General features: G+C 53.4%; 1 protein-coding gene across 1 annotated transcript in view; it reads right to left on the bottom strand.

The window, feature by feature from the left end:
* The window catches only part of CUNH1orf167 (chromosome unknown C1orf167 homolog), a 20546-nt gene extending 6302 nt beyond the window's left edge, over positions 1–14244 (bottom strand). The window contains 12 exon segments of the mRNA XM_023515146.1: positions 1796–2004; positions 2739–2887; positions 2946–3132; positions 5049–5232; positions 5741–5922; positions 7370–7538; positions 7999–8126; positions 9914–10053; positions 10982–11189; positions 11581–11624; positions 12140–12891; positions 14175–14244. Of these exon segments, the coding sequence (XP_023370914.1) occupies positions 1796–2004; positions 2739–2887; positions 2946–3132; positions 5049–5232; positions 5741–5922; positions 7370–7538; positions 7999–8126; positions 9914–10053; positions 10982–11189; positions 11581–11624; positions 12140–12891; positions 14175–14244 (2422 nt within the window).
* Positions 14245–16352: the final 2108 nt, after the last annotated feature.

The raw sequence follows: 16352 nt of genomic DNA, 5'->3' as shown, positions 1-16352 counted from the left end.
GCTTGAGCCCAGGAGTTGGAGGTTGTTGTGAGCGTGATGCCATGGCACTCTACCCAGGGGGATAGCTTGAGGCTCTGTCTCAAAAAAAATAAAAATAAAAATAAAAAAACTAGGAGGTCTGGCAACACTGTGGGCACTAAGTGGGTTGAGGAAGGACTATCCCTAGTGGACAGGATACAGGCTTTCCAGAGCAATCAAGGCCCTGCCACTAGCCTGGGCAGGATTCACTGGGGTAGTGGGCAGCCTCTAAATGGCCCCTGATGGCCCCACTTCCTGGTCATCATGTCCTGTGCAATGTCCACTCTCAACCCTCAAGCAGGAACTGTATTTCTTAACTTGCTTCTAAAAAATATGTAATTTGGCAGAAGTAATGGGAGGTCATCTCTGAGACTAGGTTATAAAAAGACTGGCTTCTGGCTTGGGCACACGCTCTCCCTTCCTCTTGGATGGTTTCCCTTGAGGGAAGCCAGCTGCCATTCATGCAGTGGCCCTGGAGAGAGGTCCGTAGGGCAGGGCTTGCTCACAACCATAGGAGTGACCTTGGACATGGGATGTCCCGTCCCAACTGAGCCCTCAGATGAGACTACAGCCCTGGCCAACTTGACTGCAACCTCATGGCAGACTTCAAGACAGAGGTACCAGCTAAGCCACACTGGATTCCTGACCCATAGAAATTGTGAGAAAATAAACATTTGTTCTTTAAAAATTACTATTTGGGTGATTTGTTACACAGTAATAGATAACTAATACGCTCAGGTGGCCAAGGATCTCTCTAGCTGTGACTATGACATAGGTGGGTTCAAACTGAAGTACAAAGAAAATGGCCTTTTCTTTATGCCCAGAGGCCAGGACCCCTAGAGAAAGCCTGTCTTGGGATCATCCTTCCCTGCTCTGCTGGCCACATTTCTCAGGCCCCTCCAACAACTTGCACCCTCAGCCAGCCCAGCACAGGGAGGCCTTCTCACCCCTCCCCACCTTAGCCTCTCTCTCTGCAGTTCTGCCCTCCTCACGTCCTCCTGGGGACCCTTCCCAACTAACTCTGCTGGGCTCTAAGGTTGCCATGACTCTGCTCACTTCTCTCCCCAACTCAGAGGTCATATTAGTGACTCTTGGAGGAAAGGTAAGGATGACAGGGATGAAGATGAAGGCGGTGGTGACAATGAGGACAGTGACACCTACCAGCAACTTTATATGGAGTGTCACACAGCATCCCCACAGTCACTCTAAGGGGTGGGGACTAAATATCCCCCTTTTCACAGATGAGAGAGCTGAGATTCAGACAGGTTAAGTAGCTTGTTTAAGGTGCACACAGCGGCTCGGTGCCTGTGGCTCAAGCGGCTAAGGCGCCAGCCACATACACCTAAGGTGGCGGGTTCGAATCCAGCCCGGACCCACCAAACAACAATAATGGCTGCACCCAAAAAATAGCCAGGCATTGTGGCGGGCACCTGTGGTCCCAGCTACTTGGGAGGCTGAGGCAGGGGACTTGCTTGAGCCCAGGAGTTGGAGGTTGCTGTGAGCAATGAAGCCATGGCACTCTACCTAGGGTGACAGCTTGAGGCTCTGTCTCAAAAAAAAAAAAAAAAAAAAAAAAAAAGGTGCACACAGCTAGGGACGGGAAGAGCAGGGACTCACACTCAGACTGTAGAGTCCACACCCCCAGGTCTGCTCTGCCACCAGGTTGTGGGTGTGCCCCATCCCCAGATTCTGCTGCAGGATATGGAATCCTGGGTCTCACTGATGAACTCTGGGCCCTTTGTCACCCACAGTGCCCCCGACCCCATCCTTGACTCACTGTGCCAGCAGGAGTGCCAGCAGCACAGGGCAACACGTGCCAGTCGCCAGCCCCGCTCCTGAGCCCACCGCTCTGCCTCCTGCCTCTGCGCCAGCCGCTGCCGCCACAGGCCCAGCACAGCCCTGCAGCTCTGAACCCAGGCCCACTGGGCAGCCCGCTCTCTCTGGACCACTTGGGTTGTGGCCCAGTGACTCCAGCTGAGGAGGACACTAGGAAGGGGAGTGTCCACCCTGAGGATGGGCACTGCCACCCAGGCCAGCACCCCCTCCTGTCCCCTCCCTTCAGCAACAGGGAGGGGCCCAGGGTGACTCTTCTCTTTATTCCCACCATGGGGGAGGGTGGATTGCTGGGTACTAGAGGGGCCATATACCTCTCTGAGGGTCACATGACAAGTGCTAGAGATAGGATGGGACCCCAGGCCCCCAGTGCCCAGTCCTGCACTCAGCCACACTGCTATGGACCGGGGCTGGCAATTGGTACTAATACACACCAGGCACTGCGTGGGGGGGAGATCCATGTCCCATTGGAGTGAATGCTATTACAACCCTAATTTTGCAGGTAGAGAAAAGGAGGCACAGAGATGTTAAGCAACTTGCCCAAGATCACACAGCCACTGAGGGACAAAGCTGGGATTAAAACCCAGGCAGGCCAACTCCAACACACTGTGGTATGAATGAATAAATGAGTAAACCATAGCTGTGAAACCTCTGAGAGGAAGAGTGACCCTGCAGGGTGTCTCATCCTCATCTCTGCCCTTCTGAGGATAGGAGTTGAGTCTGGGGCCAAGCTCATTAGGATGTGAAAGGGGAGACCCCTGGGATGGGATGCAGACCTCAACAGGGCCCTGCTGTGAAAGCTGAGGGTTGATGGGAGAGAGGGCCAGGACACAGAAAGTCCACGTGGTGGGCAGCATAGCTCGCCCATCCTAGGCAGGGGTCCCTACCACCTCTGAAGGGTATGCTGGCGCCACCTCACTGCACCTGGGGACTGCTGGGCCCGCACCTGCCAAAGCAGAAGGTACAATCCTTGCTGCTGTCCAGCTGCCCACAGACAGCTCATCTGGGGGGTCTCCAGTAGGGTAGGGGCCCTGAGCTTGGGAAGGAGGTGTGGCGTTCAAGGTCCCCACCCTCTCCACTCATCTGCCCCTCACCTTCACCAGCAGAATGTACGGTATGCTACAGCCCAGCGAGAGCTGTCCTCCCGGGACCCTGCCCAGTGGCTCCAGGGCCAAGGTGGTCCTGGCAGAGCCTGATGGGGGGTCCAGACTCCATGTCCTCCAGCGCCACTGCCTCAGGATGTGTCGCAGTCTCTGCTGCTGTGTGCCCTGGAAGAAGGAGCTACAGAGGGGCAGATGAGTCCCTGGGTCCCAGCCTTGCCACCCCACCTGGCCGTTGGGAAGAGCTGAGCTGGAAAGGTGCCCACCTTGGGTCACATACTGAGCTAGCACTCCACACCCTGCCTCCCACACTGGCTACACACTGGGATCACTGGGGGCTTCAAGAAGTACTGAGGCCCACCGGGGTGCAACCCCGAGAGATTCTGACTTAAGAGTGAGTCTGGGTTTAGCCTGGGCTTCCGGACTTTTCCAGAGCATCCCAGGTGACTCTAGCGAGCAGCTAAGGCTGGGAGGATGCTCAACCTGCATCACTCAGCTGGTCCTTGCTGCACTCCTGGAGAGGGGTGAAGCCGAACCAGGCTCAGGCATCCCAGACTCCAGAGCCTACATGTGCAACCACATTAGTACTTCTGCCTCCACTCAGTCATAAAGATAGAAACCGAGGCCTGGGGGATTCCAAACAGTGGCAGACCTGGGACTCATCCCAGACGAGCAGGGCAGCCCCGGGTACACTGCAGGGAGATCAACTGTCTCCTGATGGCCAAAGGCCAGAGGATGTTCTGAAGGATCATGGTGAACTGGGTTCTCTTGGAGTTCTAGGGCTACACTGAAAGAGACTGAGGGGCCACCTAGACCCAGTGGGTGTGGGGATTATGGACGCCAGGTGTGTGGCTCTTAAGGACAGAATTCTTTTTTGTTCAGACAGAGTCTCACTCTGTCACCCTGGATAGAGTGCTGTGGCATCATCCTAGCAACTTCAAACTCTTGGGCTCAAGTGATTCTATTGCCTCAGCCTCCCAAGTAGCTGGGACCACAGGTGCAACCCACCATGGCTGGCTAATTTTTCTATTTTTAGTAGATATGAGGTCTCACTCTTCCTCAGGCTGGTCTCAAACTCCCAGGCTCAAACAATCCTGCTGTCTCAGCCTCCCAGGGTGCTGGGATTATAGGCGTGAGCCACCATGCCTGGCCAAGCACAGAATTCTTAATCCTGTTAGTATTGGCTCCGTTCCTCCTGACATCCCATCAGGGAAGCTGGTCACTTCTGAGCTCACCCTCCCCTCACCACAGCCTTCAGTCTGGTTCTGAACTGGGCCATGACCATTCTGTTCAAAGGCGGCACCAGGAAGGTCTTGACATGGGGCCTTCCTGCTCCTAATTCACACTGTGATTTAGAGCAAGCTGCTCGACCCCTCTGAGCCTCAGTTTCTCTAGTTGTGTAATGAGGCAAATGCAGGCAGGGGGAAAAGAGCTCTTCTCCCTGGCTCCTTCCCTTACTGCTTAATGGTGTTCACTCTGTGCCTAGGACATGCCAGGCACCTGCTGGGGGCTGAGGAAGCAGCAGGGAGGAGCAGACACAGTTTCTGACACAGCATGGAGACAGCACTCACTCAGGTTCCAGCAACCTTGGCAGAGCTCATGTCTGTGGTCCCAACAGCCCCATGGTTCCTAGGAGCTCTCTGCTCAATCACAGTCTCAGTGTCCCTAGGCCACCTTCTGGGGCCTGGTACCTGCTGGGTACTACGGTGTGCCAGGCCCCATGCCGGGTCACAAGGAAGAGAGGAATGTGGCCCATGCCCCATGGGACAGACATTCCTCTAAGTCAGTGGTTCTCAACCTTCCTAATGCTGTGCCCCTTTAATATAGTTCCTCATGCTGTGGTGACCCCCAACCATAAAATCATTTTCGTTGCTATTTCACAACTGTAATTTTGCTACTGTTATGAATCGTAATGTAAATATCTGATATGTAGGATGTATTTAGGCAACCCCTGTGAAAGGGTCATTCGACCCCCAAAGGGGTCACGACCCACAGGTTGAAAACTGCTGCTTTTAGTGCTGAGCCCTGCTCACCCTGAGCAATGCCCACCCTGTGGCCACTGGGCCAACCCTAGGTCACAAGCTTGTGGATACGTACTTGGCCTGCTGGCACTGGGAGAGCCGCGTCCTCCAGAGCAGCAGCACCCGGTGGAGGGCCAGTCTCCGGCAGGCTTCCTGCAGGGAGCCTCCGCCTTTCTCCCAGGACAGCCTCTGCGCTGGGGCCACTGCCCTCAGACCACGGGCTGTGGCAGGTTTAGGGGCTGAGTGGAGGGCCACATGCCCTGAGAAGCATGTCAAGAGGTGGGTCAGCCAGGTCCCCACTGACCTCCGTCTGCCCAGTAGCTGGTGCCTCAGGGACCTCTCCCACCCACCATGGGCAGTGCTCCCACCCACCACCTCCGGCCCTCCCCTCCAGGAGGCCTCAAAGATCCCATCATCTCCAGTCAGGTTTTACAGAGGGGGCAGGGCTGCATGTCCCCCATCAGAGCAGGAGCTCCCCCAAGAACAAGGCCCACATCCGTTCTGGGGCTAAGGGAGCCCTCATTGAAAGGAGATGGGACAAAGTCTCTCTCACCTAGAGCAGTTCATGATGGGAGGTAAGAAGGTATCCTAACCAAGGCCCGCTCTCTCTGGGGACCCTTGCCTAGATCTTTCCAAGCCCACAGCCTGCACCCTGGAAAGCCCCCAGTTCTACCACCTCCCATGACGTGAATCCACACATTCAACTGGGGCCCGCTGGAAGAAGCTCAAGAGATGCAGTTTGGCTGGGGCGGGAGCGGCCCGCCATTCACTTACCTGCCTTCTGCAGGCAGAGGGATAGCTGGGTCACCTTTGCCCCATCTGAGGCCTGGAGCTGCTTCATCTGTACCCAGTGTCCCAGGCATGTCCTCAGGGTCCCCACTCGACGGTCAGCCAGGTGGTCCCGGCATCGAGACTCTCTTTGTACAAACCGCTGCCAGGCCCCAAAGCACCTGGGAAAGCCGAAAGTGCCTGTGCCAATCGGAAGGACTGAAGACAGCAGCTGCGGCCACCTGCCAGACACAGGGGCCCTGGGCAAGCCACTGCCTGCCTCTCTGAGCCTGTTTTCTCATCTGTCAAATGGGGCTGCTGTGAGGACACATGGCATGTCACTTGCTCAAGCCCAACACCAGCACCGCTGGGCACCTGGATGGACCCCAGGGCAGCCTCCAATCCGGCCACTGACATCCACACTCGGTCCCTCCAGTCAGTTCTTACTGGATAACCAGAGTGGTGTTTTTCCCATCACAAATCAAATTATCCCGGTCTCTTGCTAAATCCTCCAGAAGCCGCTGCCTTGCCTTTTAATACAGTGGTTCTCAACCTGAGGGTCCACGGGAACTGTAGTAAAGGGTTGCAGCATTAGGAAGGTTGAGAACCACTGTTTTAAAAGATTCCAATCCTCCCCCAGGTTGACAAGGACCTGCATGTGATCTGGCCTTCGCAGACCTTTCCAACCTCCCGTCTGCTCTCACGCTCCCCAGCAGAGCCCCCTGCATGCTCTCTTCCACCCTCCTCCTCTAGGCAGCCATGGCCTGGCCCAGCTCTCTGTACTAAAAGTTCTTGGGGAAAACTAGGCCATAGGGTGTAACCAGCAGAAAGCACACAGCAAGAAACTCTTGTGGATAAGCAGCCTGGTTTCCTCAACAAATAAAAATCCAAGACAAACAACGGAGGAGAACCCTGAATCATCAACCAACTGCAGGGAGTGGATCTCCATTCCAGCAAACTCTGACACAATGCTTATTTGGGAAACAATCAGAAATTTAAATACTGGCTGGGTTATTTGTGGGTTTTAGGGAATTATTGCCCTTTTTTAGGGATGAGATTGGTGTTGTGGATGTTTTGTCTTTTTGTTCTTAAAGAGTCCTTACCTTTTAGAAATACATATAAAAGTATTTAGGGATGACATGGTTTGATGTTTGGGATTCGGAGGGGGGACATACTAGGGACACGTATAAAACACGTACAAAAGCTTTCCGGGGAGGCTGATTTTGTTGAAGCTGGGTGATCGGCACTGTGGGCTCGACTTTTGTCGAAGACAGTGGTTCTCCACCTTCCTAATGCCGCATGTATTTTCATTGTTAAAAAGGGGTCGCGACCCACAGGTTGAGAACTGCTGGTCTAAGATAAAAATGCCCCATCACAAAAAGTTAACCATCAGAGAAAAGCAGCTCTCAGATTTGTTTCTTCTCGTCATAACACTTAACTCACCCTCGTGACAGCTCACTTCTTGCCTGTTCCCTCACTGGCCGAGACCAAGCTGTGCTTAGACCAAGCCCCAGTCCCGGATGTCTCAGGCAGTCCGTCAGTGGCAGCTGTTTTTACTTCTCACTTGCATCCGTGCCTCTCAGTACTACAAGGAGTTAAGAGCTGACTTGAAGGAAGGGGATCCCCTACCTGCACAGCCAGGCTCTCTGGCGCTGAGGGTCTAGTTGGGCCACCCGGGCTGCACGTACAGTATGAGAGTGCCAGGCCTGGAGGATCTTCTGTATGGCCCCAGTGGCCTCCCCCTGGATCCCCCTTTCCTGCCTGGCCTGTGCTTTCTGATGGCACCATAGGAGGAAGACTGTGAAAGGAGAGAGAGAGAGAAAAGAGAGAGTGAGTGGAGGGGAGGCTAGGAGCCAGGAGGGGCTACTGATACCTGGGATGCCAGTCTCTCCCATTCCCGGACTTCCTCATCTCTGCTGGCTGAGTAAGTGATCTCTAGTCCAACACTGAAGCCTCTGATGTGGGCCTGTATCTGTACAGGGGCCACACAAATGCAGATGAGAACCTCCTGTGCTGTGTGTCCTCAACTTGGTCACTTAACTTCTCTGTGCCTCAGTTCCCTACCAGTAAAATGGTCACGATTCCCCATGGAGGTCACTGTGAGGCTCAAATGAGATCATGTCTGGAAGTGACTGAAATGCTCCTTCACTCTGAGCTCCCCTGCCCTCCCCCATCCTCCCCCAACCCACGTAGGCACTTATGCCCTATCTGCCCTGTCTCCATCTGTCTCCCCGATCCCTCAGCACCCACCACCTCACCAGTTAGTTGTTGTAGGGCCTGCAGTGTCTGGACTCTCCTGTCTCCACCGTCTGGTCTCTGCCCAGGATGGGACAGAATAGGCTGGGCTTCCTTCTCTTCTCTCAGTCTGCCTGGGGTGGGAGTGCAGCTGCCCAGAAAGAAACCGACCGATGCCTGGGTGGAGGGAGGGTACGTGGTCCCAACCTGTCCACCCGTGCCCAGGCGGGTGCTGTCTGCCCTTGCTTGGGAGCAGGGTGCTGAGCACCCCCCTTCCAGACAGTTCATTTTATTCCTGATGATAAAACTATTGGAGGGAGGGGGTTCAGATTCAACTTTATTTTCTTTAGTACTGATTGGACTTTTTTACTACATATATTTTTTAAAATGCTATTTAAATAATTGTTTAAATCCATTTTTTCAACTTAAAAATAATGAAAACAATACAGTGCTGGAATGCATAACTGGAGAAATGAGACAAAAATAGTCACTTTAAAATCCACTGCTCTGGAGATAAACACTATTTCTAGTTTTTCTTTTCTTTTTCTTTCCTTCTTCTTTCTTTCTTTCCCTCCCTCCCTTCCCCCTTTCCCTCCCTCCCTCCCTTCCTTCCTTCCTTCCTTCCTCTCTCCCTCCCTCCCTCCCTCCCTCTCTCCCTCCCTCCCTCTCTCCCTCCCTCTGTTGCTCTGGTACAATGGTGACATCATAGTTCACAGCACCCTTGAACTCAAGTGATCCTCCTGCCTCAGCTTCCTAAATAGCTGGGACTACAGGTACATACTACCAGGCTGGCTTATTTTTTTATAGCGATGGGTCTCACTGTTACCCAGGCTGGTGTCAACCCCCAGCCTCAAGCAATTCTCTAGCCTTGGCCTCTCAAAATGCTGGGATTCAGCCCGTGCAGTGGCTCATGCCTATAATCCCAGCACTTGGGAAGTGGAGGAGGGTGGATTGCCTGAGCTCACAGGTTTAAGACCAACCTGAGCCAGAGGGAGACCCCATCTCTAAAAAATAGCTAGGCATTGTGGTGGGTGCCTGTAGTTCCAGCGATTTGGGAGGCTGAGGCAAGAGGATTCTGTGAACTCAAGAGTTTGAGGTTGCTGTGAGCTAAGATGCCACAGCACTCTACCAAGAGTGACCAAGTGAGACTGTCTCAAAAAAAAAAATGCTGGGATTATAGGCATAGTACTGTTACTATTTCTATTTTAAGACGTTTTAAGTGGAATATTTATTTTTCACTCCTTGAAAATACATGTCAGAAAATTTACCATTTTGACCATTTTTAAGTATACCGTTCAGTAACACTAAGTACCCTCCCATTGTACAATATTTTGGCACTTTCCCCCCTTTTAATCCTTTTTCTATGCACCTTTTTACATGTTTAATAAAGAAATGTTTTAGACATTATTATCTTATCCTCCTCTTTTTGTTTGACATTGTCACACCACTTTTCCTTGTCTTTAAAAATTCTACACAAATACTCATAAAAAGACTTCTCAAGAGGGGGACATGAGCAGATGAAGATTTCAAGTTAAGGAACATACTTCTATTTTGAATATGTTTCAAATCACACATGCATTACTGTTGTGACTGGAAATAAGACCAATAGAGATATTGAAAAGAAAAATAAAAGGAAAAAAGAACGAGAAAGAATTTTTGAAAGTCTTCTAAACATCATATTGAATGGCTGCCCAATTGCTCATTAAGTGATCAAACTGTAATATTCTCATTCACTGTTGAGCATTCAGGCAGATTCATAGTTATTATAAATAATGCTGTGATGGACATCTTTTGCATGAATCTTTGTTCACTTCTGCTTGTTTCATTTCATTCTTTTATGGGGAAGGAGAAATGGGAATAGCAAGCAAGGCAGGAAGCAAGGAGGGAAGGCCAGCAGCTGCCCAGGCCACACTGACCACCTGGAGTGTCCCAGCCTACCTGCTCCTCTGGGCAGTGTCCACCACTGCCTTTCTTCCCAAGTAGGGGCGCTGCTCCTGGCCTTCCCTGGAGGGTGGGAGTCTGGACACAGCCTGGATGGGGTGCTGCCCCTGTTTCCGCTGCAGAGCCATCTTTCTCCACTAGGTCAAACACAGAAGGGCAGAGGGGCTTTTAGGCTCAAACGGGCCTCCCAAGGGAGCACCAGGCAGGACAAGGCAGGAGTCAAACACGTCTATCAGGCTCCAAAGCCTGTGGTCTTAGCCAGTCTTTTGGGGAATGAATGAATGAATGAATGGAGAGATGAATAGCTAGAATCAGGGCTTTTCTGGGAGACAAAACTGGGGCTGGGCTCTCCCAGGGCACCCTCTTTCCAAGGAGGGAAGAATAGGGGCGCCCTCCCAGTCCTGCCTGGCAAATCACTAATAAAAAATACCAACCACTTACACAGTAGAATGCTTGCTATGTGCTAGGCAGGGTTTGGAGTCCCTTATATTTATTATTTATTTTTGAGACAGAGTCTCATGTTCTTGCCCCCAGTAGAGCGCTGTGGCATCATAGCTCACAGCAACCTCAAACTCTTGGGCTCAAGAGATCCTCTTGTCTCAGCCTCCCAAGTAGCTGGGACTACAGGCACCTGCCACAATGCTCAGCTATTTTTTAGAGATGAGGTCTCACTCTGGCTCAGGCTGGTCTTGAATTAGTGAGCTCAGGTGATCCACTGGCCTTGGCTGGGATTACAGGTGTGATCTACCGTGCCTGGCTCTCTTTATAGTTATTAATTTAATCTCACAACAACCCTGACAAGTGTGTACTGTTATTATCCCATTTTAGAGAAAAAAATACTGAGGCACAGAGAGGTTAGCTAACTTATCCAAGGGCACACAGCTAGAAAGTGATAGAGGTAGGATTTGAACTCTGGCAGAGCTAGTTCAAATGTCTGCACTTGTAACTACATGCTCTATGCTGCTCACTCATGAGATGTGACCTGTGCCCTCTAGTAAACAGAGCCTCCTCCCCAGACACAGTAGTGCGTCACATCTCCCCTAGCCCAACCTAGAGACCCCTGACCTTTTGGAAGCTGCGGGCCAGCAGGGCCTTCAAGTATCGCCCCCATGCCATCTCCATCTGGGCCTCCCGGAGCCACAGGGCCCACCGCAGTGCCTGAAGGCCTTTTCGTAATAGCTTCCGCCGGACCAGGGCCACCTCTGTTGCCAAGGCCCTCTGCCTCCATACCAAGTGCCTCCAGGCTCTGAAACATCTGGATGACAGCTGTCGGCTGGGGATAAACCAGGGCTGATTGGTGATGGAATAGACCCTTCTATCCCCAGGGAGCAGTTGGCAGCCAGGCAATATCTATGTCATCTTTCTGGCAGTCAGGGGGTAATGTGCCAATGTAGACTGAGGACCTTCCCTCTTTTGATGGCTAGACTTGGAAGTCCCAGACAAGGAAGGCCCTGGAGGCTGGAGAATACCCCATCTGACTGCCAAGAGTTCAGGGCACCCTCAGGATTTTAAGTGCCCCAACCCAGGAGCACCAAGTCCTACATTCTTGTTGCTGGAGCCCAGGAGTCTCCCTTCATTCCCCAGCAGGGATGGCCCAGACAATGGGAGAGGGGCTGCCCTGGGAATATGTCTCCCACCCCCATCTCACCCAGCCATGGCCTCACCGAGCTGCCTCAGAATCCAGAGCCACAGTGGTTTGGGCCTTGCTCTGGGAAAGGAAGAGGATGCGTAATACAGTTCTCAGGCCAAAGAGCAGGGGGGACAGGATACCCCCTGCCCAGGAGGTCCCCCACCTCACCCCCAGCCTTCCCTGGCCTCTACCTGTGGGGTGCTTCTCACTGGGGCTTCCATCCTCTCCTCCCTGCCGGCCAGTTCCCTTGAGACTTTGTCCCCACCCTTCCACTCAGGTAGGCTCCCCCCGGCAGCACTGGAGAAGGCTGAAGAACCATGTCTGGCCTCCCTGCTGCTCACCCCTTGAGGGAGCTGGGGGTGGCCCCTCTGTACTTCACCACATGCAGGCCTTGGGGAGTGGTTCTTCTGGGGCCCTGAGGAGTGGGCAGGAAGGGTCCCCTGCTCAGGAGCAAGGAAATCCTCAGGCAGCATCCCCAAAGTAGCTTCTGGCTTGCTGTGTGTCCAAGGGTTTGAGAGACCAGCCTGATCCCCGTGGGTCTCGAGAAGATCTCCAGTTTCCCTGTGGCCTTGAGGGTATCTCTTCCTCTCAACCCTGGAAGCAATGACAGACTGGCAGGGCTGCAGGCTTTGGCCACTGCTGGCCCAGAGGTCCTGCTGTGAAGTGCCTGAGGGCTCCTGGGCTGCCCTGCTCCTGAGCTGGGCTGCCACCTGCTCCAGGGATTGTATGGAGGCCAGCAGCTGGTGGATGGCAGTGTGGGAAGGGGCCCTAGCCTGACTCGGAGCAGGGACAGCCAGGTCCTTCAGGGTGAGGGGTTTCCCCTCAAGCCTGGAGGTCCAGTTTCCCAGGCCCTGCCAACATCTGAAGCCTGGCTGTGTGTGCCCATTGAGAGGGGCAGAGCCTGCAGTGGGCCTGAGGTTCAGGCTCCGGGTATCTGTGGCTAGCAGCATGGACTGCCTCAGGCTGGGAGATGGGCAAGCCAGTGGCCCTTGGGGCCTAAAGTTCTCCTGAGGCTTTGGCCAGAGGCCAGGGCTGGTGGTCTCTCTTCTGCTCAGGTTAGTCTGCTGGATGGCAAACTCTCGGGTCTTCCCCCAGGGCCTCCCAGCTGGGGGCTGCAGGTTACTCTGTTGCTGGAAACTTGAGTTGACCAGTGGGCCAGTTGTGTCCTTCAGAACTAAGCCCCGGTGGAGACCAGGGCTGGCCAGATTGGTCTGGACTCGGCAGGGCTCCTGGCGCAGCAATGCCCCTGGAGAGGGTGTGGCAACAGACCCTCCCCTCTTGGCCTGGCATGCGGGCACCCATTGGCCATGTCCACTGCCCAGGCTCTTCAGGTATTGCCGTTGCTCTAAAGAGAGAGGAGAGACCATCATGCTCAGGGAGGAGGACTCAGTGGTCAATGCTCAGGTGGGACAGGTGGGGCAGTCAAGGCTCAGAGCTGGGGAGGGAAAGGGCCCCAGAGACAGGGAACCAGAACATCAGGGGTCTGCTGCCTGCTTCGTCTCTCAGGTGAACTGATGGGCACATAGGGAAGCAGGGAGACATTTAGGAGGCTGTTGAAAAGATCCCAGATGAGAGACAATGGCAGCTGGCATCAGGGGGAAGGTGAGTAGAGAGAAGATTCAGATACGCTTCAGAGGTAGAGACAACAGGCTTGAAAGAGGTGGATAAAGGAAAGAAAAGAGACGGTGTCTGTAGCTCAGTGGGTAGGACACCGGTCACATATACCCAGGCTGGTGGGTTCGAATCCAGCCTGGGCCAGCTAAACAAAAATGAGAACTGCAACTAAAAAACAGCTGGGCATTGTAGCGGGTGCCTGTAGTCCCAGCTACTTGGGAGGCTGAGGCAAGAGAATCACTTACACCGAAGAGTTGGAGGTTGCTATGAGCTGTGACATCACAGCACTTTACCGAGGGTGACACAGTAAGACTCCAAAAAAAAAAAATCAACTCTGACTCCTTTGTTTCCAGCTTGAACAAAGAGGTGATGGGGCAGCAGGCTAGGGTGAAACCAAGACCCCATAGAGCCAACAGCCAAAAATGTGCTCTCTGGACATGCAGAGGTGGAGCTTGGAGGCTCTGCCTCAGCCCCCCATGCCCCTCCACAGTCACAGAGTCCTCATGGTAATGGAGAAGGTACCCAGGAGGCTCTGGGCATGGAATCTAGCAGGAGGAATAGGCCATAAAAGCTGCTTTTTTGGTGTATATAAACTAAAGCTCAGAGACGTTATGCAATGTACCACATGGTCACACAGCTTGAACATGAAACTGGAATATAAATCAGAATCTGAATTGCTCTTGGGCTGCTCCTACCCTTGGACCAGCTCCACGTCCTTCTTACAGCCCCTGGGAACCTGAGCAGAGCAGGAAGCCCCCCCCGCTGCCCACCACCCCTGGGACAGACTGACCTAAGAGGGCCCATCTCAGCCAGGGGCATGGGATGGGCCCACTCTGAGCCCCTTCTTCTTGACCTCACCTGCCTTGACCTCATATGCCTGACACTCTCCCTTGGGACCCAGGCTGGAAACACTTTGTCCTGTATGCAGCTGACAGTGGGCAAGGTCATGGACCAGCCTACCCGGGAAGGGGGCTGATATCTATGGGGCCCACCCAGGCCCACTAAGCTTCTTGCCTGGCCTCAGGAGTGCCCCATGCCTTGGGGGCACATTCTCTTTGTGGCTGGTGTCAGGCCTTAGCTCCATGGGCTCCAGGGCAAGGGCGTCCTTGGTCTACGCCATGGTTGGCCGTCTGGGCTGTGTGATCAGATGGACCCTGGAGGGAGAGGATAGACTGCCCTGGCTCCCACCTGGTCTGTCCGGGTACCCCTGGCTGCCCTCTTCCCAGCCCAAGCTGTCCTGGGGCTGCCTCTCACAGGTCAGGCCCCTTGGGGACTCTTCTCCTGCTCCACATATCTTCCCCCTTCCCATGTAATCTGGTGCCTCCGTGTGCCCACTCTTTCTAACACTGATCACGGTCCCCCCTGCCATTCCCTGTGGATACCACAGCTCTCTCAGGTGAGGACCTGGAGGAGGGTGGGGTCCTCTTTGCTTCCTGTTGCCACTTCCAGACCATTCTCCCTCTCCCCTCTCTGAAATACTCCTGCTCTAAGCTGCCTGCATTGAAGGACGTCTGCGTCATGCCTCCAGTCTTGGAAAAGTTCACTTCTTGGTTTCTGTCACTTTCTCCAACACTCACCTGCCTGAACTATGGGTGATGTCACCATCCACACGGGGTCCCCAAGGACACCTGACCTGTGGAACCTTCAACCTACTCCCCTCACCCAATCTTGCCCTTCACCTGCCCTCAGCCACTGCTCTCATGATCCTCCCCAGACTTCGTCATGGAAGGAACTGCTTCCTCCACCAGTTCAGTTTCACAGTCCACTCTGCCTCTCCGGCTTACTCCAGTGCCTCAATGCTAACAGGCCTCCCTGCTCCGTGACATCCCAACCCCCTGACCCCATCACCCTCTGGCTGTCCCTGTGCCCTGGATGTCTCACCCTCTCCTTTGACAGCTTAAAGATCAAGAATTATCATCACCCCCTTCAAGCCCTCCTTTCCTTTGCCACGCTTGGTTGGTGAAACTAAAAGGCTCCATCCGCAACGCCTGTGCTCATCAGGCCCATCCCTCTGCTCCTCCTGTGCTCATCAGGCCCATCCCTCTGCTCCTCACCTCCCACTGTCTACCCCCCACTGCCTGCCTCTCTCGCTCCATTCCATTCTTGGCCCCTTATGGACACTCTTGCTATTAAGGTAAGGTGACCAGACGTCCCGATTTTTAACAATTTGTCCCAAGTCCTGCAGTGTTTTAAAAAAGCCCCGATTTTTGGAAAGAATGCATAACAAGCTAGGGAACTGCGGAAGAATGAGGAGGGACTATACAGTTTTCAGCTGTTGGAAAGGTTAATGTAACTCCATTTGGGATCGAAGAGGTTAATGTAACTTCATTTGGAAATGAAAAAGCTAATGTAAACTCCCTACTCCCCTCCTGAGCAAGGTTGCCCAGGTGGAATCGGTATCAGACGGAGACTGGCTCCCTCCCTTGCTTCTAGGCAAGGACAATTAGCTCAGAAGGAGCCAAACTACCTGGTACAAACAAGTAGCCCCCTCCTCTCTAGAGTAAGGTGACCAGACGTCCCGCTTTTGGCGGGACAGTCCCGATTTTAAACAATTTGTCCCACGTCCTGCGACGTTTTAAAAAAGTACCGATTTTTGGAAAGAATGCACGACAAGCTAGGGAACGCCGAAGAACAGGAAGGGAATATATGGTTTTCGCTGCCATGTGGCTATTTTGCCAGGATATGAGTTTTATATCATGTTTGTTAATTTTATAATGTCAAACTTTAATAATAATAAATAATTGTTAGAACTGATTATCGAGAACTGCTTATCAAAGTTTGCATTGTTGTCAGGCTCCGCCCCCCCAAGCCCCCAACCCCCAATGGTGTCCCGCTTTACCAATGTTAAAATCTGGTCACCTTAGCTTAAGGGTCCCAGAATGGGATGGAGCAAGAGAGCCACCTCTTCCCACCAGAAGAGCTGAGAGTCAGTTTCCTGCCCTCACGTGCTTCAGTCCACCTCGGTCCGCCTTTACCCAGTCGAGGTTGAATCTGAAAGGAACTTCGGATTGGGACCGCTAACGACCCTGGAGGTGGGGGATGGAGGAGCAAGGCCTGAGAGCAGAGCGGCCACGCCCCGCGCCGGGGGCGTGGCTCCGTCCTCTCCTGCGCGACGCAAGGCCAATCGGCTGCTAGCAAGGCACGTGGCCGCGTGCACATTTCTCTCATTTGTAAGACAGGTGAAACTCTCTT

Source organism: Otolemur garnettii, unplaced genomic scaffold (assembly GCF_000181295.1).
Source record: "Otolemur garnettii isolate 467f Iridium unplaced genomic scaffold, OtoGar3 scaffold00067, whole genome shotgun sequence".
Taxonomy (NCBI): domain Eukaryota; kingdom Metazoa; phylum Chordata; class Mammalia; order Primates; family Galagidae; genus Otolemur; species Otolemur garnettii.
Note: the sequence above shows the minus strand (reverse complement) of the source record. Positions and strands in the feature narration are given on the sequence as shown.